Source organism: Mesoplodon bidens (genome assembly GCF_964165515.1).
Source record: "Mesoplodon bidens genome assembly, chromosome: 6".
Taxonomy (NCBI): Eukaryota; Metazoa; Chordata; class Mammalia; order Artiodactyla; family Ziphiidae; genus Mesoplodon; species Mesoplodon bidens.
In genome coordinates, this window is record NC_138162.1 from 555,053 (window position 1) to 581,886 (window position 26,834).

General features: G+C 46.7%; 1 protein-coding gene across 8 annotated transcripts in view; it reads right to left on the bottom strand.

Moving 5' to 3' along the window:
* The window catches only part of EHMT1 (euchromatic histone lysine methyltransferase 1), a 146,452-nt gene extending 121,791 nt beyond the window's left edge, over positions 1-24,661 (bottom strand). For 3 of the 8 annotated variants that reach the window (XM_081237347.1, XM_081237344.1, XM_081237346.1), the window contains exon 1: positions 24,578-24,660. In XM_081237347.1, coding sequence (XP_081093473.1) covers positions 24,578-24,640 — 63 coding nt within the window. In that variant the 5' untranslated portion in view covers positions 24,641-24,660. Of the gene's footprint in view, positions 1-13,646; positions 13,683-23,318; positions 24,141-24,577 lie in introns of those variants that run through there. The other 5 variants (XM_081237345.1, XM_081237351.1, XM_081237349.1 and 2 more) reach the window with 4 other exon arrangements.
* Between the last annotated feature and the right edge of the window lie 2,173 nt (positions 24,662-26,834).

The window sequence follows — 26,834 nt, forward strand, 5'->3', positions numbered from 1 at the left end:
GGTAGGAAAAACCAGCAGAGTGAGGTGATCTGGAAGCCAAATGAAGATAACTAATCACTCCCTTTTTCTTGAATTTGAATGTCAAATGCTGTCATGAGGGCCAATAAAAAGAAGGAGAACCAACCAATGGATTTGGCAACACCTAGGTCAATGGTGCCCTGCTTGGAACCGCCTCAAAGGGCAGGCCTGGGAGGTCCTGGAAACAGCAAAGATGGAATGAAGTCTGAGTAACTGAGATTTAATTTACAGAAAGGTCAAGAAGCACGTGCGCACAAATACCTGCATTTGAGAATGCGGATGTCCAAGGATGACAGGATGTTCAAGCTGAAAAGCAGCTGAGACGTCTCCTTTTCCAACCTCTCAGCGCTCAACACCAGCGGCAATACAGGACCAAAAGCCCCCACTCCCATCACATGCACCTGGAAGGGCTGCAGACACAGACAAGAGAGCGGCACACCGGCCCCACATTGCTCTGTTCCAGCCGCTCTGACCCCCACTTGAGCCCTGACCCAGGCCAGGCGGCCGCCACCAGCCCACATCCTAACTGCCAGCTTCTGCCCAAGCCAGGGCTCCCCTCACCCCAACGGGCGCATTCCTCCCACCTTCCACTCAGAACCCTTACTCTTTAGCCCTCTTCCTGGAGAATTAACCTGTCATTCTCCCCCTAGACTGCAGGATTCTTGTCCTAGATGGGCCAAAGTCAAGACAAACTCGAAAAGTCTTCAGCCCAGGGCAACACTATCCAACGGTAACACAGTATGAGCCACAAGTATACTTCTACATTTTCGAGCAGCCATGTTACAAAGTAGAAATAGGAGTAATTAATTTTGATATATTTTATTTAACCCAGTACACATCCAAAATGTTACCAGTTCAACATGTAACCAATTAAAAAAACAACAAAAGAAACAAACAAAAAAAAATTACCCCCGAAAAGCACAAAACATCTCAAAAGCCTCTGAAATCCAGTGTGCACTTCACACTTACAGCACATCTCAGTTTAGTGCGGACAAATGTCAAATGTTCACAAACCACACAGGGCCATGGCCAGCTTCTTGGAGGTAGGTGGCAGCCACCTCTCCACTCCAGTCTGAACACATGCAGGAGGCAACCCTTCGCCAAGATTCCATCTGGATTCCTGAGCCAGAGAGCCATGGTCTCAGCCTGAGGCAGGAATGAGCACACGGGAGCCCTCCCTAAGCACCCCAACAGGAAGGCATTTCCCCTAGGCTGCTCCTACACCTTCTCTCTCTTGAGAGCAATTTTAATAGCAATTATCAAACCGTGTAACTTTGTGTCTTTCTCAAAACTAGAACACAAGGACCTCCATACAGACAAGGCACCATGTTTATTCTCATCTGACTCCCAATTCAAAAGCCGACACACAGAAGGCATTAAATGTTTGTTATAGGGCTTCACTGGTGGCACAGTAGTTGAGGGTCCGCCTGCTGATGCAGGGGACACAGGTTCGTGCCCCGGTCCGGGAGGATCCCACATGCCGCGGAGCGGCTGGGCCCGTGAGCCATGGCCGCTGAGCCTGCACGTCCGGAGCCTGTGCTCCGCAACAGGAGAGGCCACAACAGCGAGAGGCCCACGTACTGCAAAAAAAAAAAAAAGAGGAAGGATAAGAAGACTCAATACTATGGGCCATCCCACCTGACACACCCAGACTGCAGAGTCCACATTCTGATCAAGTGTTCACCAAACATTCCCCAGGACAGAATATAATATAACCATTAAAAAAAAAATCTAGCAAATCTAAACAAACTAGAATTAAAGTATGTCCTCTGACCATAGTGGAATTATATTAGAAATCAACAAAACAGGGAAATCCAGGAAATACCTAAACATTTAGAAATTTAACAACACAATTCTAAATAACCCATGGGTCAAAGAAATCACATGGGAAAACAGAACATATTTCGAACAGAAAAAAAAAAAGAAAACACAACATATCAAAATTTATAGGAAGCATCTTGTTTTGTTTCTTTTTTTTTTTTTTTTTTGGCTGTATTGGGTCTTCACTGCTGTGCATGGGCTTTCTCCAGTTGCAGCAAGCAGGGGCTACTTTTCATTGCAGTGTGCATGCTTCTCATTGCAGTGGCTTCTCTCGTTGCGGAGCAAGGGCTCTAGGCTCACAGGCTTCAGTAGTTGTGGTGTGTGGGCTAAGGAGTTGTGGCTTGTGGGCTCTAGAGCGCAGGCTCCGTAGTTGTGGCACATGGGCTTAGTTGCTCCGCGGCATGTGAAATTGGATCTTCCCAGATCAGGGCTCGAACCTCTGTCCCCTGCACTGGCAGGTGGATTCTTAATCACTGCGCCACCAGGGAAGTCCAGTATCTTGTTTTGGTTTTCTAGGGCTGCCATAACAGAATACCATAAACTGGGTGGATTAAAACATCAGAAATTCATTGTCTCATAGTTCTGGAGGCCAGAAGTCCAAAGTCAAGATGCCAGCTGGGCCATGCCCTCTCTGATGGCTCTAGGGGAGGCATCCACCTTGCCTCTCCAGCCTTTGTGTTCACCAGCAATCCTTGGCATTCCTTGCCTTGTAGACACTCACTCCAATCAGATGGCCACCTTCCTCCTGGGTATCTTCACATCGTCTTCCCTCTGTTCAGGTCTATGCTCACAAAGCATTCTCTCTGATGCTGACACCAATCATACTGAATCAGGGACCCACCCTACAACCTCATCTGAACTCATCTGCAATGACCCTATTTCCAAATAAGGTCACATTCTGAGATACTGGGAAGTTAGGACTTCAATGTACCTTTCTGGGGAACATAATTCAACCTACTACACAGGAAAGAAACACTTTGAGGGAAACAGTATAGATTTAAACTCCTGTATCAGAAAAGAACTCATGCCAAGATCTTAAGCTTCCACCTTAAGAAACTAGAAAAAAGAAAACAAAACCCAAAGCAAGCAAAAGGAAGGAAAAAAAGATTAGAGTGGAAATAAATAAAATAGAGAACAGAAAAACAATAAGGAATCAACAAAATCAGAAGTTACTTCTTTGCGGGGACTTCCCTGCTGGTCCAGTGGCTAAGACTCCACGCTCCCAATGCAGGGGGCCCAGGTTCGATCCCTGGTCAGGGAACTAGATCCCACATGCCACAACTAAGAGTTTGCATGCTGCAACAAAGATCACACATGCCGCAACTAAGAGTTTGCATGTGGCAACAAAGATCCCACATGCCGCAACTAAGATCTGGTGCAGCCAAATAAATAAAAGTTACTTCTTTGCAACTTCAAAATAACTCAAACCTTTGACTAGACTGACCAAGAAAGAGAGAAGACTCAAATTATTAAAGTCAGGAGGGAATGTTACTACCAACCCTCTAAAAAATAAAAAGGAAATACTATAGGAACTACTATAAGCAACTGTATGCCAAAAAAATAGATACCCTAGGAGAAATGAACCAATACCTAGAAGGATACAAAACACCAAAAATGACTCAAGGATAATTAGAAAACCTGAACACCTATAAAAAGTGAAGAGATTAAATAATCAAAAAACTTCCAACAGGGAGTTCCCTGGTGGCCTAGTGGTTAGGATTCGGGCTTTCACTACCATGGCCCATGTTCAATCCCTGGTCAGGGAACTGAGATCCCACAAGCCGTGAGGCACAGCCAAAAAAGAAAAACATTTCCAACAAAGAAAAGCCCAGAGGACTTCCCTGGTGGAGCAGTGGTTAAGAATCTGTCTGCCAAGACAGGGGACATGGGTTCAAGCCCTGGGCCGGGAGGATCCCACATGCTGCGGAGCAACTAAGCCCATGCGCCACAACTACTGAGCCTGCGGTCTAGAGCCCGAGAGCCACAACTACTGAGCCCGCGTGCCACAACTACTGAAGCCCACGCGCCTAGAGCCCATGCTCCGCAACGAGAAGCCACAGCAATGAGGAGCCCACACACCACAACAAAGAGTAGCTCCTGCTCACCGCAACTAGAGAAAACCTGTGCGCAGCAATGAAGACCCAACGCAGCCAAAAATAATTAATTAATTTTTTTTTTTTAAGAAAGTCTAAAAAAGAAAAGCCCAGAACCAAATGGCTTCACAGGTGAATTATACCAATTATTTAAAGAACAAACTCTTCACAAATGCAAAGAACAGAAGAGAAGAATACACTTCCCAACTCAGTCTATGAAGCCAGTATTACTGACACCAAACACACGAAGACATCACACAAAAAAGAAAACTATGGGCCAATATAATACCCCTTATGAATACAGATGCAAAAATCCTCAACAAAATACTAGCAAACCAAATGCCACAAGATGTAAAAAGGATTCATTACCATGACAAAGTGAATTTACTGCAGAAACAGGGCTGGTGCAACATATGAAATCATGTACTATATACCATATTAAGAAAATAAAAGAAAAAAATTGTATGATCAGCTCAAAAGATGCAGAAAAAGCATTTAACAAAATCCAATATCCCTTTCTGATAAAAACACTCAACAAATTAGGAATAGAGGGAACTACCTCAAACTGATAAAGGGCATCTACGAAAACCCAAGGCTAATATCATACTTTAATAGTGAAAGACTAAATGCTTTCTCCTAAAAATAGGAATAAGACAGGGATGACTACTTTCACCACTTCTACTCAACATTTTACTAGAGGTTCTAGTTACAGTAATTAGGCAAGAAAAAGAAATAACAGGAATCCAGTTTTGAAAGGAAGAAGTAAAACTAGTTCGATTCCCAAACAACATGATCTAGTATACAGAAAATCCAAAAGAACCCACAAAAAAACTATTAGACCTAATGAACAACCTCAGCAAGGCTGCATGATACAAGATCGATATATAAAAATCAATCAGATTTCTATACACTAGCAATGAACAACCTAAAAATGAAATTAAGAAAACAATTCTGTTACAAAAACATCAAAAAGGGACTTCCCTGGTGGTCCAGTGGGTAAGACTCCACGCTCCCAATGCAGGGGGCCTGGATTCGATCTCTGGTCAGGGAACTAGATCAGTCATGCTGCAACTAAGAGTTCGCATGCCGCAACTAAGACCCGGTGCAACCAAAATAAATAAATAAATAAATATTTTTTTTTAAAGAAAGAAATTAAAGACTTAAGCAAATGGAAACACATCCTGTATTCATGGATTGGAAGACTTAAGATGGAAATATCCCAAATTGATCTACATATTCAACACAATCCCTATCAAAATCCCAGAAGGCTCTTTTGCAGATATCAACCTGTTCCTAAAATTCATAAGGAAGTACAAGAGTCCCAGATGAGCCTAAAGAGATCTTGAAAAAGAAGAACTAAGTTGGAGGCCTCACACTTGCCCATTTATTTTACTTATTACATAACTACAAAAACCAAGAGAAGGTGGTACCGGCAGAAGGACAGACATATAGCTCAATGGAATAGATCTGAGAATCAAGAAATAAACTCTCACATTTATGGTCAACTGATTTTCAACAAGGATGCCAAAACAATTCAATGGGGAAAGAACAGTCTTCAACAAATGGCGGTGCACCAACTGGAGAGCCACACACAAAAGAATGAAGTTGTGCTCTTACCTCATATCATACACAAAAAGCAACTCAAAATAAGAGTAAAGACCTAAATACTATAAAACCCTTACAAGAAAACAAATTTCATGACATACATTAGGCAATTATATGGCACCAAAAGTATGAGCAACCAAAGGAAAATTTTTTTTAAATTGGACTTATCAAAATTAAAAACTTGTGCTTACGCTCCAATAAAGATGTAAAAAAAAGAACAAAAACAAAAAAACTTGTACTTCCAAGGACACCATCAAAGAAAAATTAGAAAGTGAAAGACAACCACAGAATGGAAAAAAAATTTTTTTGCAAATCATATACCTAGTAAGAGACTTGTGTCCAGAATACATAAAATCTCTTACAACTCAATAATAAAGACAACCAAATTAAAAGTGGACAAAGGATCTGAATAGACATTCCTCCAAAGAAGATACATGAATGGCTAATAAGCTCCTAAGAAGATACTCAACATCACTAATCATCATCAATGCAAAATAAAACCACAATGAGATACCACATCACACTCACTAGGATGGCTACTACCCAAAAGACAGACAATAAGGAGTGTGGGCAAGGATGCTGAAAAGCTGGAACTCTCACACACTGCTGGTGGGTGTAAAATAGTCACCTGCAGAATAGTCTGATAATTACTCAATCAGTAGTTGCCATATGACCCAGCAATCCCAACACTAGGTATACACCCAAGAGAAGTGAGCAGAGGTCCACCAGACAAAAACTTGCACTCAAATATTCACAGCAGCATTATTCATAATACCCAAAAAGTGGAATCAACCCAAAAGTCCATCTACCGAAGAACAGAAACAAAATGTGCTATATCCACACAACAAAATGTTATTTGGCCATAAAAAGGAATATGCTGATACATCCTGCAACATGAATGCCCCTTGAAAACATTATGTTACATGAAAGAAGATGATCACAAAAGGCATTTATTGTATGATTCCATTTATATGAAACATCCAAAATAGGCAAATCCATGAAGACAGAAAGTAGATCAGTGATTGCCAAGGGCTGGGGGGAGGGAAGAATAGAGAATGACTGCTTATGGGTATGGGGTTTCTTTTCAGGGTGATAGAAATGTTCTGGAATTAGACAGTGGTGATGGCTGCAAAACTCAGGAAAAAGTACTAAATAGTACACTTTAAAAATGTGAAGTTTATGATATATGAATTACATCTCAAGTTTTAAAAAAATCATATACTCCTAGACTGATACTGGCATTTGGCAATACTTATCAGTGTGAAGACATTTTCAGAGATACAGAAAACTGTATCAAAGATCAGCATCAACAGATGAACATTTCCAATAGATTTTGATGACAAGGAACCAACTCTAAACCCAAATTTAAGTAAAATATCCTTCCAAAACTTCCATTCTTCTGATTAGTAGATCTGTATTACCAAGAAGGGGGAGAAAAGCAGTCAATTATTATTATATTTTTACTTTTGTCAATAAAAAATTATGAAATTATCCTTAATTTTGCTTCTTGGTGCACAAAGCCTAAAATATTTACTCTCTGACCTTTGCCACCTCTGGAACAAATGACGCCTGGAGCTGACCTGAGCATGTCTGTGCCTGTTTCAACGAATGGAACCACCATCCACTCTGTCGTTCAAGCGGAACCCAGCATCCGGCCCAGGCCTGGTCGCCAGGAACCATCCTCACTCCTGCCTCATCCGCCACATCAAACTGGCCACCACAGGGAAGGGGCATCACCCATCTCCTCGAGGACTGCTTCCTCCACTGCTGTTGCTCTACAATCCATTCCTTACACAACAGCCAGAAAGACGTTCCTAACATGCACACCTGGCCACGCCACTCCCATCCCTAAAGCTCCCCCACTGCCCTTAGGATAAGGGCAAGAATCCCAAGCTTGGCTTCTAACCGCTGGACCAGCTACCTCAGCTGGCTCCTTGCCCCACGTTGCACTACACCCTAGGAGGATGATAAAAGAAACATCCACAAAGCACTTAAATAAGTGGTCTCAAAACATTAATACTGGGGCTTCCCTGGTGGCGCAGTGGTTGAGAGTCCGCCTGCCGATGCAGGGGACACAGGTTCGTGCCCCGGTCCGGGAAGATCCCACATGCCGTGGAGCGGCTGGGCCCGTGAGTCATGGCCACTGAGCCTGAGCATCCAGAGCCTGTGCTCCGCAGCGGGAGAGGCCACAACAGTGAGAGGCCCCTGTTCAGCAAAAAAAAAAAAAAAAAACATTAATACTCATAACTGTTCACACTGCATAAGGCTTATTCACACACACCATCTCGTCTGACTCTCAAAACCACCAACCAAGCAGGGCAGGCTAACCTTCCCTGGCGGGGCTGGGGTTGCGGTCAGCAGGACTCCCCTCCCCACCAGCAGCGGCTCTATGCTCTGCACCCCACCACAGAGACTCAGGCTTCGTCCTGGCGACTCAACTTCTCTGCATTTTCCAGAATTAGGGTGGAGGGTTGATTCTTCGCACTGACATCTATGATGTACCCTCTGTGATTTCTTCGTGACCTAGAACGCCCCTCCACCACAGCACCTTCCCATGTGTGCCTGGGCAGAAGTGGCTCTAACACTCGTCAGCCATGATGGAAAGTCACCGAACATCTAGAGAGCATGACAATGCCTGCCACATACAGGCGATGCTGAAGTTATGTCACCTACAGAAGACAGGAAGACTGGGGGTTTCCTAAGGCCCCCAGTAAGCCACACACCGTCACACGCAAGAATCAGCTGTGAGTGTCCATCCACCTGCTCTCAGCAATGGCAGACAGACTGGCCACCTGTGTTCTCGCACCACTTCCTCCACGTTCTCCACTGTTTCCCTCTCCTTCGCTGGCTTCCCCTGGGGTCCCGTGGCATGATCTTGGGGGCCTCGGCTCCACAGCCCTCTTCAGCACCAGGTGCAGGCCCGGCCTCTCTTCTAGACTCTGTGGACCCACCTTCTCCCTGTTCGACGATCACCTCTGAAAGTCTACCATCTCAAGAAATGACAACTGCATTCTCGAGGGTGCTCAATTCTTTCACGCCCCTCCCCTTCTGCTCTTCCTTCAAACACACATCGACAGTCTGACCTATTCTTAGCACCTCAGCTGTTCCCACCCTCGCCCAAGCTCCACCGCTCACCAGCATACCTCAATGCCTTCTGGCCGTGCCCCTCCACCCCTCCACCTGAGTCCCTCCAGAGGCTGCCCACCCACCTGAAGTACAAGGCCTCACCGGGCCCGCCCTCCTCACTCCGTCTCTCCGTCCTCCATGTCTCCCCTCGGCCACGGTGCCCCAGCCTCCTCCAAAGAACAGGTGACTCGCCTCCAGCCTGAGCCTCACCTGTAAGGCTGACGGAAGGCCTGCTTGATGGTAAACAAATGAACCAGGTACAGTGCTCACAGTCCACCCACCTCAGGGAAGGGGAGCGCTCTGCAAGTGGAAGGGCCCTGCTGCCCTGAAAGTGCCAAGCTACCCATTCATTGTCTCCATTGGAACTAACAGACGGCAGCGTTTCTTGCAAAGTGGTAATAATCCTGGATATGGTACAAGAGCACAGAAGAAAGAGCAAACACAAAAGCAATATTCCAGGAAAGAATACATGTGACAACCCACAAGGGCAATTTGTTGATTCCCTCAACACATTCTGAAACCGTTCACACGTGTTCCAGAATATCAGGATCTAAAAGTTCTGATCCTGATCTTAAAACCATGCTTAAAAGTTCTGGGACTTCCCTGGTGGTCCAGTGGTTAAGACTCCGTGCTCCCAATGCAGGGGGCCCGGGTTCGATCCCTGGTCAAGGAACTAGATCCCGCATGCATGCCACAATTAAGACCCGGCACAGCCAAATAAATAAATAAATATATTTTTTAAAAAAAGTTCTACTTCCATTGTAGCAACCAAAAGAGTTTGCGCTCATTGACTAATTGCTCGTAAATTAGAACAAATCAAAACAAGGCAATCCTTAAAATAAACTGAAGCAGCCAAGGCCTAGCAAATGAAGTTTCTGTCACTTTTGAACAGTCTTATCACAATACTGCCACAGAGTATTTTATTTTCACACACCAGACAGGTAATAGTCCATGGCTACAAATTCCATCCTAAGACACAAGGCCGGGTAGATGGACTGGGTCCCGATGCCCAGTCAGCCTACGTCCATCCTCCCTTCTGCTGACCAGCCCTTGAAGCGCCGGTGGTGGACAGAGTAGGCCCTGCCTTCCTCTGGGCAGTGGGAGAGAGCAGGTGAGCTCCTCCCTCACTCCCGTGTCCCACTGGGACCCCAGCACCAGAGCACAGGGACCGCCTGGGTGGGCCCACCAGCATCCACCACACTTCCAGGGAAGGGGAGCCCCTCGCACCACTGACTGGAGGCAGCCTCAGTCCTGGCCCTCAAGGACCTCAGAGACCCTGGTTCTCTGCCCAGCAAACATATGAATTCTTTCAGGTCCTGCCCAAACAGCACCTCCCAGCAAAATCCTCGTTCACCCCAGCATCCAGCACCTCTGGACAGCGGGATGACGCACACGATCCCTGCTGCTGACCCTTCTGGAACACCTGCCGGGCCGCTCCACCCTGGGGTGCCAGTGCGCACAGGTAGTGCCACAGAGATCTGAACCAGGAAGGGGAGGCCACCCCAAATCTCAGTTCAACATGCTGAGTGCTGACTGACAAAACCCAAAGCAAGGACCGCACACCTGAGGGAGAGAAGTCTCAACCTGAGACCAGGGAGGAGTCGGTCTATACGGCGGCACAAACAGAACAGGAGGGCAGAGTGGCCACGAGGGTGGCATTATACTCACAAAGGACTTTCCGACCAGGTCTCTGAACACACCCCAGGGGCGCTGCCGTCCTAGTTCCCCACACACGGACAGTGAAGGCCGAGCACCCGAGGCAGTGCGACGGTGTCCGTCGCCAGGCTGGGGTCCTTGAGAGAGAGACCCAGGCCATCTTCCTACAGCAGGCGCTCAGCGGAAGCTTCTCTGTCCCAGAAGGGAGGAGGGAGGGGGGACAGAGGCAGGAAGGAGCCTGGAGCCCACCCGTTTCCTTTATACATACAAACTTTATAGAGCAAAAGTATATGACCTAAAACAACAGAAACTAGAAACATAAAGGGTAAGAATGAAGGATAAACCTGTATCTCGACCACAAGAAATACCAGGCACTGCTTTGCACAATGATCAAATAGTTCACAGCAGACAGGCCAAAACACGGAGACAGAAACTCGACGAGAGAAAAGACAAAGAAGGAGCAGGGGTTACACGCTCCGCGCAGAGCTGCCTCAAATGTCCCAGGACCACACTGTGCAAGGGAAACCCAGCGAAGCCCAGCACCTGCGGGCAACCTGCCTTTCCCACATGCTGGATGGCACGCACGCACACACAGGATGGATTGTGCCTCCCCGTTTCGTCCCGGTTTGCAGGTAAGACAGTTTATGGGTAGGAAACCTGAATTTACATGCTTCTCCACCTTCAAAGAGGTTTTACTGTTTTGCTATCCTTTGGTCTGAACTTCACACTGCCCGGCTAAAGGCACAGGCAGAACTCCACATCACCTCCTTTTCCTCCTCTGTGAAATGGAGAAAGTGGGACGGTAACCCTATCTGATAGGGTGGTTGTTGGGATTAAGTGAAAAACCCCACATAAGTCACTTAGTACTTACCTCTTAATACACACTAGAAAAAAATCACTAGACATTATCATGATTATTGACCTGCTGGGTCCCAACAAGAGCCTTTTTAAAAAGGTAAAAGTGCATCCCCGTGAATAAATGGACCCTTGCAGGGGCCAAAGGCAGCGTCCACCCGACCAGACAGGACTCATTTCCAGAAAACAGCAACTCCATTCACTGACGGCACTTGAGACGGGCTCCCGAGCGGCCCCCATTCAGTGTGTCCCCCAAGCAAGAGTCCACTGCTGAAAGTTCCAACACCACAGCCCCACACTGTAAACTGTCTCACAACAAAGCACCGCGGCCGCATCAGCAGGGGTTCCGCCAGTGCTGCACACGCTGCCTCCTCACCCCAGCCCTACCTGCCCGGCCAGCCCCCCTCCTGGAGGCACCCCAATGCCCGGTGGGCTTCTCCCATGGCTCTCTCTCTGCCAGTGCGTCCTTCAACCCGAACACTGTGCCATGCACATCGCAGGATACCAAACGACGTGTGTGAAAGAAAAGACTGGAGGAGGAGGAGGAGGGCACGATCATCTAAATACCTGCTCTGAGCCAGGCACCCGGCGTGTGTTGTCACCACGAGCCCACGCGACAGGGAGAGGACTACAGGGAGCTACAAGATGTGCCGAAGGTCAAGGTGAGGCTGGCAGGTGAATGCTGACTGTCTGGCAGGCAGTCCACAGTCTCAACACGACACCTGGTCTCACTCCTACAGCGAACAACCACGATGATGTCCAGGTGTGGGCTGTGAGACACACCATCCACCTTCCCCTTCCCCACTGTATCCCGTTACATGGGCAGGGAAAACAGCCTGCACAGGGGGACTGAACACACAGCTTCAACCCTAAAGAAAACGTCACAGGACTTCAACTATTTAGTGACCTTCTACCTGTCATCAAGGCTGACAGCAGGGACTTCCCTGGTGGTCCAGTGGGTAAGACTCCGCCTTCTAATGCAGGGGGCACAGGTTCGATCCCTGGTTGGGGAACTAGATCCTGCATGCCGCAACTATGAGTCCGCATGCCGCAACTAAGGAGTCCGCATGCCGCAACTAAGATGCAACGCAGCCTAAATAGATAAATAAGAATATTCCTTGTTTAAAAAAAAAATGCTGACAACGGAAGATAGTAAGGACTTACTACAGAAAAAGTCTATTCTAGAGCCTCACATCTGTGGTTTTTTCTCATTTATGGCAAAAGCAACACTGAAGTACAGTGGGTAAAGGATGGTCTTTTTAATAGATGACGCTGGTTCAAGTGCACATCCATATGAAAGAAGATGAATCCTGATCCCTACACCTCACGTTTTACACACAGAAAACGATCCCAGAAACTGCAAACTATACCCAAAGGAAGCAGAAAAAATAATATAGAGTGGAAATTTTAAAATAGAGAATAGAAAAACAGAGACTGGGAATTCCCTGGCGGTCCAGTGGTTAAGACTCTGCGCTTCCACTACACAGGGCACAGGTTCAGTCCCTGGTCGGGGAACTAAGATCCCGTATGCTGTGCAGCACGGCGGCTCCCCCCAACAACCTAAAAAAAGAAAGAATAAAGAAAAACAGAAACTGTCAACAAAACCAAAAGTTGATTCTTTGAAGAGATAACAAAATTGACAAAACTCTAGCTAAACTGACTACGGAAAAAAAAAAGACATTGAAAGAAGGTAAAGCAGACCTAAACAGATGAAAAAACACCCTGTGTTCATGGACTGTTAGACTAAATATAATTATGACGATAGTGCTCCCCAAAGTGAATCACAAAATCAAGGCAATCCCTATCAAAATCCTAGACGGCTTTCTGCAGCTATAGACATGCTAATCCTAAAATTCATATGGAATTGCAAGGGACCCAGAAGAGCAAGAACAAAGTTGGTAAACCCATACTTCCCAAGCTATAGTATTCAAGATCGTGTGGTACTGACATAAGGACAGACATATAAACCAATGTACTAGAACTAAGAGTCCAGAAACGAGTCCTGACATTTATGGTCAATTGATTTACAACATAGGTGTCCAGACAAGCCAGTGGAGGAAAGAACAGCCTTTCAACCCGTGGTTCTAGGACAACTAGATCTCCACTTGCAAAGAATAAAGTTAGACCCCCTACCTCAGACCATACACAAATTTAAGTCAAATGGATCACAGCCCAAAATATAAGAGTTAAAACTATAAAACTCAGAGGAAAACACAGTGGTAACTTCATAACAATGGATTTGGCAAGGGACTGTTAGATATGACACCAAAAACACAAAGAAGAAAATAGATAAACTGTACTTCATCAAAATTAAAAACATTTAAAAAAAATTAAAAACATTTGGCGCTTCAAAGAACACTATCACGAAAGTGAAAGGACAACCTACAGAATGGGAAAAAATATTTCCTAATCATATGTCGATAAGGGATTTGTATCTACAATCTTCATATACAAAAAATGTTTACAACTTACCACCGAAACAATCCAACTGAAATGGGTCAAGGATTTCTATAGACATTTCTGTAAAGAAGATACACAAATGGCCAATAAGCACATAAAAAATGCTCAACATCATTAGCCATTAGGGGAAATCCAAATCAAAAGCACAGTGAGATACCACACCACATCCAACAGAATGGCTATAATCTAAAAGACAGTTAATAACAAGTGTTGGCAAGAATTTGGAGAAACTGGAATCCTCATACACTGCTGATAGGAATGTCAAATGCTAAAGCTGCTACGGAAAACAGTTTGGCAGTTCCTTACCACAGAGTTAACACATGCCCAGCAAATCTACTCCTAGGTACACACCCAAGAGAAATGAAAACGTTATGTCTATACAAACACTGTTCATGAATGTTCATAGCACTATTAGTCATCATAGCCAAAAAAACGAAGCAACTGATAAAGGTATAAATAAAACACAGTATATTCATACAATGGAATATCATTCACCCACATAAAGGAATAAAATACCCCCCCAGCAGGAAAAAAAAAAAAAGTTTACGTAGGCACATCCCAAAAGTGTGTAAACAAAATAATCAAAAAGCATACTGGTGCTTAACATCAACAGTCAACAGGAAAATGCAAATTAAACCACAATAAGACACACTACACACCTACCAGAATGGCTAAACAGAAAAAGACAAACAATACCAGTGTTAGCAAGGATTTAGAGCAACTGGCGCTTCCCTACACTTGTACTTTGGTACAACCACCTTGGATACGCACGCACATTCCATGTCTCAACACCCCCACTGCTAGGCATATACCCACAAAAACATGCACCTATGTTCACCAAAAGACACATATAAGAAGGTTCACATCACCTTATCTGAATACCCCAAAACTTGAAACAACTCAAACGTCCATGCATAGTACAATGAATAATGAAACTGTGCTATATCCAGACAATGGAATATCATACAGTAATGAGAATGAACAAACTACCACAGTACACAGCAACGCAGATGAATCCTAGAGACAAAATGTTGATCAAAAGAAGGCAAACATAGGGCTTCCCTGGTGGCGCAGTGGTTGAGAATCTGCCTGCCAATGCAGGGGACACGGGTTCGAGCCCTGGTCTGGGAAGATCCCACATGCCGCGGCGCAACTAGGCCCGTGAGCCACAACTACTGAGCCTGCGCGTCTGGAGCCTGTGCTCTGCAACAAGAGAGGCCGCGATAGTGAGTGGCCCCCGCTTGCCACAACTAGAGAAAGCCCTCGCACAGAAACGAAGACCCAACACAGCCAAAAATAAATAAATAAATATTAAAAAAAAAAAAAAGAAGGCAAACATAAGTACACCCTGCATGATGTCCTTTATACAAAGTTCAGAATCAGGCAAAATGAATCAAGGTAACAGAAGTCAGAATAGCAGTGACCTTTGGGCAAGTACACGGCAGACTGCAAGGGGCCAGGGGGGCTTCTGTGGTTCTGGTAATGTTCCCTGCTTGATCTAGGCTCTAGAAACATATATGACACTAGACACATAATATGTGCATGTTTCCGTAAGTATGTCATATATTAATACAATTTCCAAAAAAATAGTCTTCATGCTTTGGTTACATGTCTTATTGCTATTGAATCTGGTAAAGATACGGTGACAGATACTACAGAACCATAATGACAGATTCGAGCAGACCATTTCTACAAGAGAAGGAAACAGAAGGGTAGACTGAGCCAGAGGTGGGGGAACTCCTGACCATTCACTGGCCCATATGACAACTGGCATTTTGTTTCACCCTAGTGTTCAAGGAGTTCACAGAACACAGGCAAACAGCAAGGATGAGGAAGTAACCAAGACTCTCTAAGCTTAAATGCCAGCCTTGGAATCTGATGGAGAGGAGAGGACCTAGACTCCAAGGAGAGAAATCATCTTAACAACCAGCTTAGCAAACCACTTTCAAACTACACAGGACAGAGAGCTCTCTGGCCTTTCTTAGGCTAGCATTTATTAGGAGGCTACTGGGTGTCAGTCCCTCTATCAATAGTATCAAGAATCTATACCTCCTGCCCATGAGTTGTACTTCATGTAACTAAACAGTTTTTCTTTGTATAAGTATTCCAGCTAACGAATAAAGATTTCCATTTTGCAACCCCTAATGAGTTAACGATTCTGAGCAATGAATATTGATGACTGTTAATATCACAAAGCAAGATTTACTGTGCCTGATAAAAAACTTAATACCAGTTATGACATATTCTTGCTAAAATTTTTTAAAAGACAAACCTATTATACATTTGATGGAGCCCCCAGCCCAGAGCTGTCTAACAGAAACATAATGTGAGCCACGTATGTAATTTTTAATTTTCTAGTAACCACATTTAAAACAGGAATTAGACGGACTTTCCTGGTGGTCCAGTGGTTACGACTCCACCTTCTTTTTTTTTTTTTTTTTTTTTTTGCTGTACGTGGGCCTCTCACTGTTGTGGCCTCTCCCGTTGCGGAGCACAGGCTCCGGACGTGCAGGCCCAGCGGCCATGGCTCACAGGCCCAGCCGCTCCGCAGCATGTGGGATCCTCCCAGACCAGGGCACGAACCCGTGTCCCCTGCATCGGCAAGCAGACTCTCAACCACTGTGCCACCAGGGAAGCCCACGACTCCACCTTCTAATGCAGGGGGCACGCGTGTGATCCCTACTTGGGAAACTATGATCCCACATGCCATGCCGTGTTGCCAAAAAAAAAAGAAAAATTAGAAGCACAAATTACTTTTAATAAATGTTATTTAACCTAATACATCCAAAATATATATTTCAACAATATTTTTTAAAGTATTAACATGATACTTCACATTCTCTCTTTCACACTAAGTCTTGCAAATTCTGCATGTATTTTGCACTTACAACACATCTCAATTCACACTAACCACATCTGGACTGCTGAAGAGCCACATGTAGCGAGTGGATATCATACTGGAAAGCAGTAGCTCTAGATCTTAAATATGAATGGCAGGAAGTAGAGGACAAAGGAACATGTTAAACAACATGGTAAGAATGTCAGCAGCGAAATCAAGGTTATGGGAAACTTTGGGACACATAAACCATTAGCTTCAAAACTTAATTACAGGGACTTCCCTAGTGGCACAGTGGTTAAGAATCCACCTGCCAATGCAGGGGACACAGGTTCGAGCCCTGGTCCAGGAAAATCCCACATGCTGCGGAGCAACTGAGCCCTCGCACCACAACTACTGAGCCTGCGCTCTAGAGCCTGCGCACCACAACTACTGAAGCCCACGCACCTAGAGCCCGTGCTCTGCAACAAGAGAAACCACAGCAATGAGAAGCCCGCGCACTGCAACGAACAGTAGCCCCCGCTCGCCGCAACTAGAGAAAGCCTGCGCACAGCAACGAAGAGCAAACGCAGCCAAAAAATTAATTAATTAAAAAAACTTAATTGCAGGACCTCCCTGGTGGTCCAGTGCGCAAGACTCAGCACTCCCAATGCAGGGGGCCCAGGTTCGATCCCTGGTCGGGGAACTAGATCCTGCATGCCGCAACTAAAAAGTCCACATGCCACAACGAAGATCCCTCGTGCCACAATTAAGACCTGGTGCAGCCAAATAAATAAATATTTTTTTAGAAAAAACTTAATTGCAAGAGAAAAATAAAGACATGGAAACCAATATACTGAGAATTAAGAGATACCTATCAAGGGCAATGAACAGACCATATTTTGAAATGAAATGAAAAACCTGAACAGTGGCTGAATATTTATTGACTGAAATACCGATATTAACTGAAATACAGATGAAATATATCAAAGAACTGCTTCAAGACATTTGAGGATGGATTGGGGAGCGGCCATGAGGAGACAACTGTTGACATCGGGGGACAGGAACACGGGGCTCATTCTACCACCACATCTACTTCTGAGAAGGTATGAAAAAGTTCCACAATAAATATTCTGAAATATCTACATATGCATCTGTCTGTATACGCTCAATCATTATAATACTGGTAGCCTGCCAAACGGAGAATTGAGTGGTTAGAGGACAAAGAGGCAGATGTTTCAGTTTATAATTTTATACTTTTTGAATTTTGAACCATGTAACTAACTCATCTACTCAAGATAAATTTAAACACACATGCCTTGACTCAATCCACCACAGGGCCCAAGCCTACTCAGTGGTCTCCCTGCTTCCATCATCTTTTTAAAATGTGAATCCTTAAAATAATCCCTCACTGACTGTCTATACTGCTCAGGAGACCATCAACTTGTTACCACAGCGACAAGGCCCTCAATGACCCGACCCCACCTGTCCAGCTTCAGCTCGTGCCCCTTCTGACCCATAATTCCACCGTGTACCAAAGGCTTCAGTGTCACAACCCATAACCAAGGAAGCTGGGACATCTATAAAACAAACACCACGTGGCTACTGAAAATGTTAAAAGACACAGAAGCACGTGAGATGATCCGTGAAAGAAGAGTGCAGACAGCACGCACTCACTGATTACAGCCGATTTTAAGTACGAACGTGCACACTCAGATCAGAAACAAACAGATGACAAATATTTGGCATTCTTAGGTTTCTAGGTTTCAATTTTCTACATTTTCTAAAATGCCTGATTTCTTTTTGACATGTACAATTATACCTTGCACTTCCATTTCATGTCTTATCTCCTTTAGGACCTGGACTAACTTATTTTCCTCAAGCGGCCTTTCCCAACACAAGTCTGCCTGCAGCAATTAGCGCAACAGCAGGGGCCTTTTCTTGTTTACTTTGAACTGATACCATCTCAGTTCCCGCTTGGTAATATTTGCTCTATCACACTCTTTAAATTTTGTGAAATCAGAGACCAATCTCGTAAACTTGCATATCCTCTTACACAGTATCTAGAATAGCACCTCATAAAGAGAAGGGGCTCAACAGTGCTTATAGACCGCTTGGAAAGAGCATTTTAAATATACTCTCATCAGAACTTACAAACCTATTAAAAGTGGGATGCAGAAAGCAGTCCAAAAACTTTTCCAAAGTAAAATATCAACTGACAGTGATGTTAAGGGGAAAGTGACTTCTGACTTCTTATCTAGAAAGACACCACTTCAAAGGAAATGCCACCTTTGAAGAGTTAAAGGAACCACTTCAGGGACTTCCCTGGTAGTCCACCGGTTAAGACTCCGCGCTCCCGACGCAGGGGGCCCGGGTTCGATCCCTAGTCGGGGAACTAGATCCCACATGCCACAACTAAAAGAGCCCACATGCCGCAACGAAGATCCTACGTGCTACAACTGAGACCCGGTGCAGCCAAATAAATAAATAAATATTAAAAAAAAAAAAAAAAAAAACACTTCATCTTTTGTTTTAAAATCCAAAACCACTGAAAACTTTTTTGTTTTTGTTTTGTTTTAATAAATGAAAATACTAGAAGTTAAATAAAAGTGGGACAGTAAGTGGGAGAACTTCTCAACTCTAGAACTCATGCCCTTTGTACCACGCTGCGGTAGGCCAAAATAACTGGGCTCCAATCACCATTCCCTATGTGATTTGCTGAGCAAGCAATGTAAACTGAAACCAAACTGCCCACCTACTGTAACATAACGGCATCCATCAAACATGCTAAGTCCCATGAAATAGCAAATAACATAAAGTTCCTAAAGGGAAGAGCCCAAAATATGGTTCCCATAAGCTAAATTATCTTCAAAGACAAACTCAGTAAAACGTGGTCAAACATACAAAACCGTTTTGTGATATGGCAGTAAGCGGGGGCTCTGGCCCCCATTGCGGCACGGACCACGTGTCAGACCTCCAACAACTAAGCTACCCACAGATGTCCTTTTGGGCATCAGGGCTGAGGTACATTTACTGCCCTTGCTAACCTGTTATGACTCCAGAACCTTCCCTGGTTATGATCCAGAACCACATACTACATAGTAAGATCTGAGATGGGCAGCCCTTTTCACAGGATAGCTGTGCTTTTAGTGTGGGTGAAAATCTGCTTCTCAAGATGTATAGCAAATGCTTCTGATTTCTGGATGCAGAAAAGACTTTCCACTCCCTTCTCTTATCAAAAGATCAACAAAAGACAAGAACAGGAAAGAGAAACATGCACTCCACCTAGGAAACATTTCAAACCCCTACACAAAACATGAATAGGAAGACGGAGGCTGGAGGAAACCTTGATCACTCCACAGAGCAGAGGAAGGGGAAACCTAACAAGGTAGTCACTGCTGAGGATCAGGCTGACTGGCCCCACAGAACCATGGAAAGTCTCTAAAGCCGGAGGTGATGCCTGAAGCTGAAAAGGGATGTGGTGTAAAACTCCAAGTAAGGAATGTTGGACTCTCAGGTCCCCGGGCCCCTCCTGCACACTCAGACAAGCACTCTTCTATAGCCACAAGCTACCAGAATGTACCACACTTGGGGAGAGCAGCACGAAGAAAGACAGGAGTAGGCACCTCACTGAAAGCAAGGGAATTAGGCAAAGGCTACCCAGTGAACCCTGGGAAGACCCTCTCCTTCCCCCTGCCCTTTAACCTAGCTCCAACATCCATCCCACAAGGCAGAGACTGAAGGCTCCCTTTCCAAGGAAACCGAACCAGAGAACAGTAACATTTGGAGGAGAGCCACTAAAAAAAAAAAACATTAGTCATGACCCTCCAGTGAAAGCAACAAGTAAACAAGCCCCCCAATACACTCAGCTTCCCATTTTTAGTACTTTATTCATAAAGATGAATAAACAGCCAAGGATCACCGGACATTGGAAGAAGGGTTTCCAGCACGAATCAAAGAGACCAAAAGATACAACAGCAAAGAGGAATGCACAGGAAACAGAAAAAGTGCAGGAAACAAAATTTAATTTTATTTTTTTAATCTTCTTAATGTTTTAAAAATTTAACTGTAACTTTAAAAATTTAACCGAAATTAAGAGATACGCAAAGATACCGTATACATAAAACAAGAAAAAGAGGCATTAAAAAAGGAACAAAGAACAGTAAAGAACATGAAAATATGAAAGAAGTTAAAAATTCAGTAACAAATTGGAAAATTGTCAAACACACTCCCAAAAAGTAGAACAAAAAGATCAAGCCATGACGAGGAGAAAAGATTTTTAAAAATTAGAATATTAAGTACAGGAAGTCCAACATTCAAATAAAGGCACTGGGGGGCTTCCCTGGTGGCTCAGTCATTAAGAATCCGCCTGCCAATGCAGGGGACACAGGTTCAAGCCCTGGTCCAGGAAGATCCCACATGCCGCAGAGCAACTAAGCCCGTGCGCCACAACTACTGAGCCTGCACTCTAGAGCCCTCAAGCCACAACTACTGAGCCCACGTGCCACAACTACTGAAGCCCGTGCGCCTAAAGCCTGTGCTCTGCAACAAGAGAAGCCACCCCAATGAGAAGCCCGCGCACCGCAATGAAGAGTAGCCCCCGCTCACCTCAATTAGAGAAAGCCCGCGCACAGCAATGAAGACCCAACGCAGCCAAAAACTAAATAAATAAATAAAATAAGTTTATTAAAAACAAAAACAAATAAAGGAATTGGAAAAAGAGAACACAGAGAAAATAGTAGAGAACAAACTATCTCAAATACATAATACAAAAACTCCCTATAAACAAAAGGACATCAATCCCCAGATTTCAGGGCTACTTAGTACCCTGTATGATAAATGAAAAAAGGCTACAGCTAAGGCCTATGAAAATTAGGAAAATCAAGGATGCAAGAATCCTAAAAGTTTGATGTGGGAATAATGCTTACTAAGGATTAAGAATCAAACTGGGGAATTCCCTGGCGGTCCAGTGGTTAGGACTCTGCGCTCTCACTGCCGAGGGCCCGGGTTCAATTCCTGGTTGGGGAACTAAAATCCCACAAGCCGTGCGGTGTGGCCAAAAAAAAAAAAAAAAAATCAAACTGGACTTCAACAGCAACAACAAATACTAGAAGATACTGGATCAATAACTTCAAAATTACTTGCAACCTGGAATGCCAAGCCCAGCCAAACTTATGCTTTAAGTGCGGTGGTAAAATAAAAACATTTTCAGACATGCAAGTTCAAAAAGTCTGCCTCCCAACAAACTACTGGGAAGCTACTGGACACTGAGTTCCACCACCATGAGTGAATGAACACACAGAGTGGAGCATTAGAGGCAGGGAAGGGGCCAGAATCTCCAGGATGGGAACGTGCACAGGCCCAGAAAACAAGCATCCCGTCTGGGCTGGGGTGCCTGAGGAGCACTGTGGAACCAGCTGGGGAGCTGACAGGGCTGAGTGGTAAAAAGTTAAATTGAGAAACATTTTACAGAATGAAAGGTGCGGGAACATTATTCCGAGGTTCAAGGGGAACCAGGCCAATGAAAAATAAAGCAATTACTAACTCAAGGGAAGTGAAAAAGTCTGCCCAAGAAAAGAAATCCAATTGTGGTTTACCATCCAGCTCAGCACGGCACAAAAATGACCTGAACAGACTGACGAAGATTCTAATATAGATTTAACCACAACTGTGAGTTACCTACATGAGAGACAGAGTATGAGAGAACTGAAATCGTCATCTACCATTAGTGGAAGCCAACAGATAACGCCTAAAATTGGTCAATGAAGGCGTGACAACACAAGCGTGTTATTTAGAAACATGGGGCAAAGGCTAAGAGTGGCTGCGGCCTCTCCTGAAAAGCAGGAGAGGACGGCAGCTTCTTTACTGCCTTTTAGCACTATGTGACTTTCTAAACTCTGTGCATGTGTGTGCATTATATTAAGAAACACAAAACAAGGTTAAAGAAAGAGACACGTAGTAGCCACCCTGCTAGAAAAGCACAGAATTTGCCTGGGAAGGCCCTCCCGCTGAAAGCTAACGTCTTGCTGGGTCAAAAGCCTTAGGTGACCCTGAACATACATTAAACCCCAGGAGCCCCCACTTACTAATCCACAAAACAGGGGATGCATTTCATTACCTCAGCAGTTCTTTTCAGTGTGAAAAAGTGGTGACCTCTTTCTAGGTCAAGGAAAAGAAGAAAAAGTAAATATACAGTCAGATAAATTTCAAGTGTCCACTTTCTGGTTTAATCATCTGGCAACTGGGAAACCCTGACCCAGGAACCATTTTGCCGATTTGGTGGCAACAGATGACCTCATGCCTACCCACTGTCCAGGAGGCCCCTCACCTAACGTGCACCTCCATAATAAACACTTAGGATCACGAATCTAAGCCCAGAGTTTTCATTAGCTTAAAGTGACCGCCACAGACACAGCTCAACAGTCTCTGGAGGCAGACCACCTGCATCCATCTTCTCCACTACAAGCTCCGTAACCCGGGGCCACACTGTGCCTGTTCTCCTCCTGTGCAAATGGGGATATAACAGTACCCACCTCAAAAGATCGCTGTCAGGCTTTAATGAGTGAATTCACGCAGCTAACGCAGCACTGGACACAGGTAAGGGCTTAGTAAACAGAAGCTGTCATTGCTGTTGGCTCAGTCAAGCCCTCTATTCAAGGCTGCCTGTGGAATCAGAGACATCTGGGGCGATTTGTTCATCAATTATTAATTAAAAACCTACTATGTGCCAAACACCAAACAACTGCTAATCCTGTAACTGGCTAGGCCAAGTCATTCAATCGCTTCCAAGTCTTGTTTCCCGCATCTGCTAAATAGAAAATAACAGTACCTGCTGCACAGAGCAGAGAAAGCTAAAAGAGAAGACTTACCTAAAGGGCTTGCAGTGCCCGGGACCCGGAAGTTGCTCAATAAACGATATCATAATCACTACACATCTTCTCTCCTACAAGTGACTTGGGGTTATCTAATTCACCTTTTCTGTTTTTCTGAGCCTAATACACTCCTTGAGTGTTGAAGGTGCGAATAAACAGTCCTTGCGTTGAATTTAGGAACTTCCCTGCACCTTCCCAGTTTACCTACATCCACAGCCCCCAAAACTGCAAGAGAAAATTAAAGAAATGTTAAAAGATTGTGCATTACCTGGATAAAAAGTATACTACGTCTACACACCAGGTTATTGCAAAAGGGCCTTAACACACACCTTAGCTTTCTGATCTTTAGAAGTCCCCGCAGTTATTACACATGGAGTAATTTCACAGAAAAACTGCTAGATCATCACTTTTTTCCAAACTGGTCCCTCGTGTCAGCCCGGAGAGCGCACTGTTTCTGCACTTCCCCGGGCACACCGCCTCCCGCCTGCTTTTCCCGTCTGCGGGAAGTTAGTGGCCCATCTCACAAGAGTTTGCTTTCTCTGCTGCTACAAGCAAGGGAAAAACTATCCTTGAGGACGAGCAAAGGGGAGGCCAGGAACAGTAACAAAAGCATGGGAACTTTTTACATCCAAAGCCCGCGTGAGCGGTTTGCCTGCAAATCAACCGAAGTCGTGCATTCCTGCTCCTGACAGCCACCGGGGCCGGCAGCATTGTCCGGGGAGAAGCGCGCCGGCCCGGCCAACTTTTCCTTCAAGACCGAACCATCCTCTTCGGAACAAAGTGAAAGGTCAGCGGGCGCAAGAGCGGCGCCGGGAGCGCACAGCCTCGCCTCGCTCGCGCCGCCAACTTGGCCGGCTCGCCCCACTTTCCCTTTTGTCCTCCGCCCCTTCCGCGGGGCTCCCGGCCGCGGCCCGGGGGCGGGGGGCGGGGGGCGCCGGCGGGGCGGGCGTGCGGGAGGGGCGGGCGGCGGCTCTCCTCGCCCGCGCCCCCGCCTCGCCCGCGCCTCGCCGGCGCCTTCACCTCGCCCGCCAGCCCGCACAAAGCGCGCCCCGCGCAGCGCGGCCCGGACGCCCGGCCACCTCGGCCCGGCCTCGGCCTGAAGCCCGGCGGCGGCGGCGAGGAGGCGCCGGCCAGCCCGCCCCCCGCCCGCTCGCGCCCCCGCCCGCGCGCCCGCCCCGCCCGGCCCGCCGGCCCGCGCCCGCCCCCGCCCCCACGCCCGCGCCCGTGCCCGCGCCCGCCGCCGGCCCGCTCCTCACCTCAGCATCGGCGGCGGCCATGGCCCGGGCCCGCAGCGTGGCCCCGCCCCTCCCGCGCGCCATCGCCCCGCCCGCGCCTCGCGGCCCAGGGCGGGGCGGGGCCGGTCGCGAGCGTCTGCGCCTGCGCCCGCCCCCGCGCCTGCGCGCTGCAGCCCGAGAGCGGCGTCCGCGGCGCGGGCCTGTCCCGGCCGGAACCGGAGTGCGACGGCCGGCCGCGGGGGTGGAGCCGGGCGCAGCGGGCTTCCGGAGTCGGCGCGGCGCCGGGCGTCGTCCTCCCGTAGTCCTCCAGTTAGCACTATATTCTCTCACTCTGCGTAGGCACTGTAGCGGACCGGCCGGGGTGGGAAAGGACCCCTGACCTCTAACCCCGGACACACATCGATTCCGTCTGCCTTCACAGAAGGCGGACTTGGACTTGCGTCCTAGGGCGGTGCCCGGGTGGGGCTTGTTCCCGGTTGGGAGGGGTGCCCCGGTTGCGGCTGCATCCGGTTAGGGAGAATGGCCCAGCTCGGGGGTGGGGGTGCTTCGGTTACGAGGTGTGCCTGACGGGGGGCGATGTCCTGACCGAGAAAGCTGCCCTGAGGCGGGAGGGGGGATGTCCCTTTGGGGAGGGTTGCCTGCGTTGGCGGTGCTCCAGTTGGGGGAGGTGCCCCAGTTAGAGTGACTGCCCCAACGCTGGGGTGCTCGGCTGGGAGTATGTCCGGACTGTCGGGGAGGATGCCCTGATTAGGGAAGGTGCCCCGCTAGGAGGCTGTGCCCTGGCTGGGGACAGTGTCCTGGTTGGGAAGTGTGGGTGGGGTGGGGAATGTCCAAGGCGGAGGATTGTCCCTGTTGGGGGGGGGGGGTGCTCTGGTTAGGGAAGATGCCAGGCTTGCCGGGGGTGGGGTGCTCCAGTTAGGAGGTGGCCCCAGTTGGGCAGCCTCTCGGGTCACCCCAACCTCCTGCAAGCCCCCCAGTTATGCACAGGGCGAGACCTTTCCTGCATATCAAGCAGCCTTCACTGAACAGCACCACGTAGACTGGCTTAGGCCACCCACTCCCCATAGCCAGACGTGTTTCTGCCATCCCCTGGGAGTTGAGAAAAGAAGCATAGACTGAAATTGGGGTTCTCTGGCCAGTCTTCACAACAGGAACTGGGGAGGCCCTGAGTCAAAGGGTAATCTGGGCCTCACTCCTGTGAGGGTTCAATCTCGTGGAACATGAGACTCCAGGAAAATTCCACTAAGTGCACTGACGGTGCACTCAGCTGCAGAGGAGGCAGTGGACGATCCTAAGTACCAAGGAAGCCTTCCCAGGTTTGGGGGGACAGCCTGAGTCAGCTCCTGACAGGCCGGGAACCCCAAGCTCTGGAGCCTCAGGACGGGAGGCTCAGGAGCGGTCCTTCTCCACAGCCTGCACAGCTCCACCAGCTTTCACCCGCACCTACTTCTCTGGCACCAGCCTTTCTCTCTCCACTCTTGCCTTGGGCCCTAGTCTGCCCCTGCTCTGAAACACTTTTATCTCAGGTATCTGTGTGGCTCACTTCTTGACAATCCTTGGGTCTTAAATACCACCCCTTCAGGGAAATGTCCCCTTGCCCCTATTTTAAAACAATACTGCACCCCAAAACTCCCTTGCTTTCTTTTACTCCATAGCATTCCGTTGCCACGTTGCCTGTCTGCACCACTAGAATGTAAGTCCAAAAGGTAAGGGATTTTTGTTTTGTGTGCCCTAGTACCTAGAACAATGTTTGGCATGCAGGAGACAAAATATTTGTTGAAGGAATAGATGAGTTAAGATGTGAAAAAAAGTCCTTCATTAGGCAAAGACCGACTGTAAATGAATGTGTCAGAAGTAGGCGATGTTCAATTCTGCACCATCAGCCCGACCCACCCTATGCTGGTATCATCGCCGACCAATGATGTTAGGTGCTCTTCTCGGCACATGATGTGTTACGTGTTGACTCAGTGACCATCAGGTCAGTCCTGGGAGGTGGACGTCGTTTTCATCCACATTCTGTAAGTAAGCAAACCAAAGCAGGGGAGTGCCTTCAAGGCCACACACTGTCGGGAGGCAGAGATGGGATTTGAAACAGGCAGAGTCTCAACTATGAGGCTACAGCTTCTAGTAGATGTTTCACAGGTTAGCCTGCTTGTGGCATGCTTTGTGTTTTTGTCCAATATTCATCCTCTCCTTGTCCCACAAACAATAAAGTTTTAGGGTACATGACTGCCTGTACAGTTCCAACTGTAAAGGGTGGCTAGTGGGATGTGTGCAA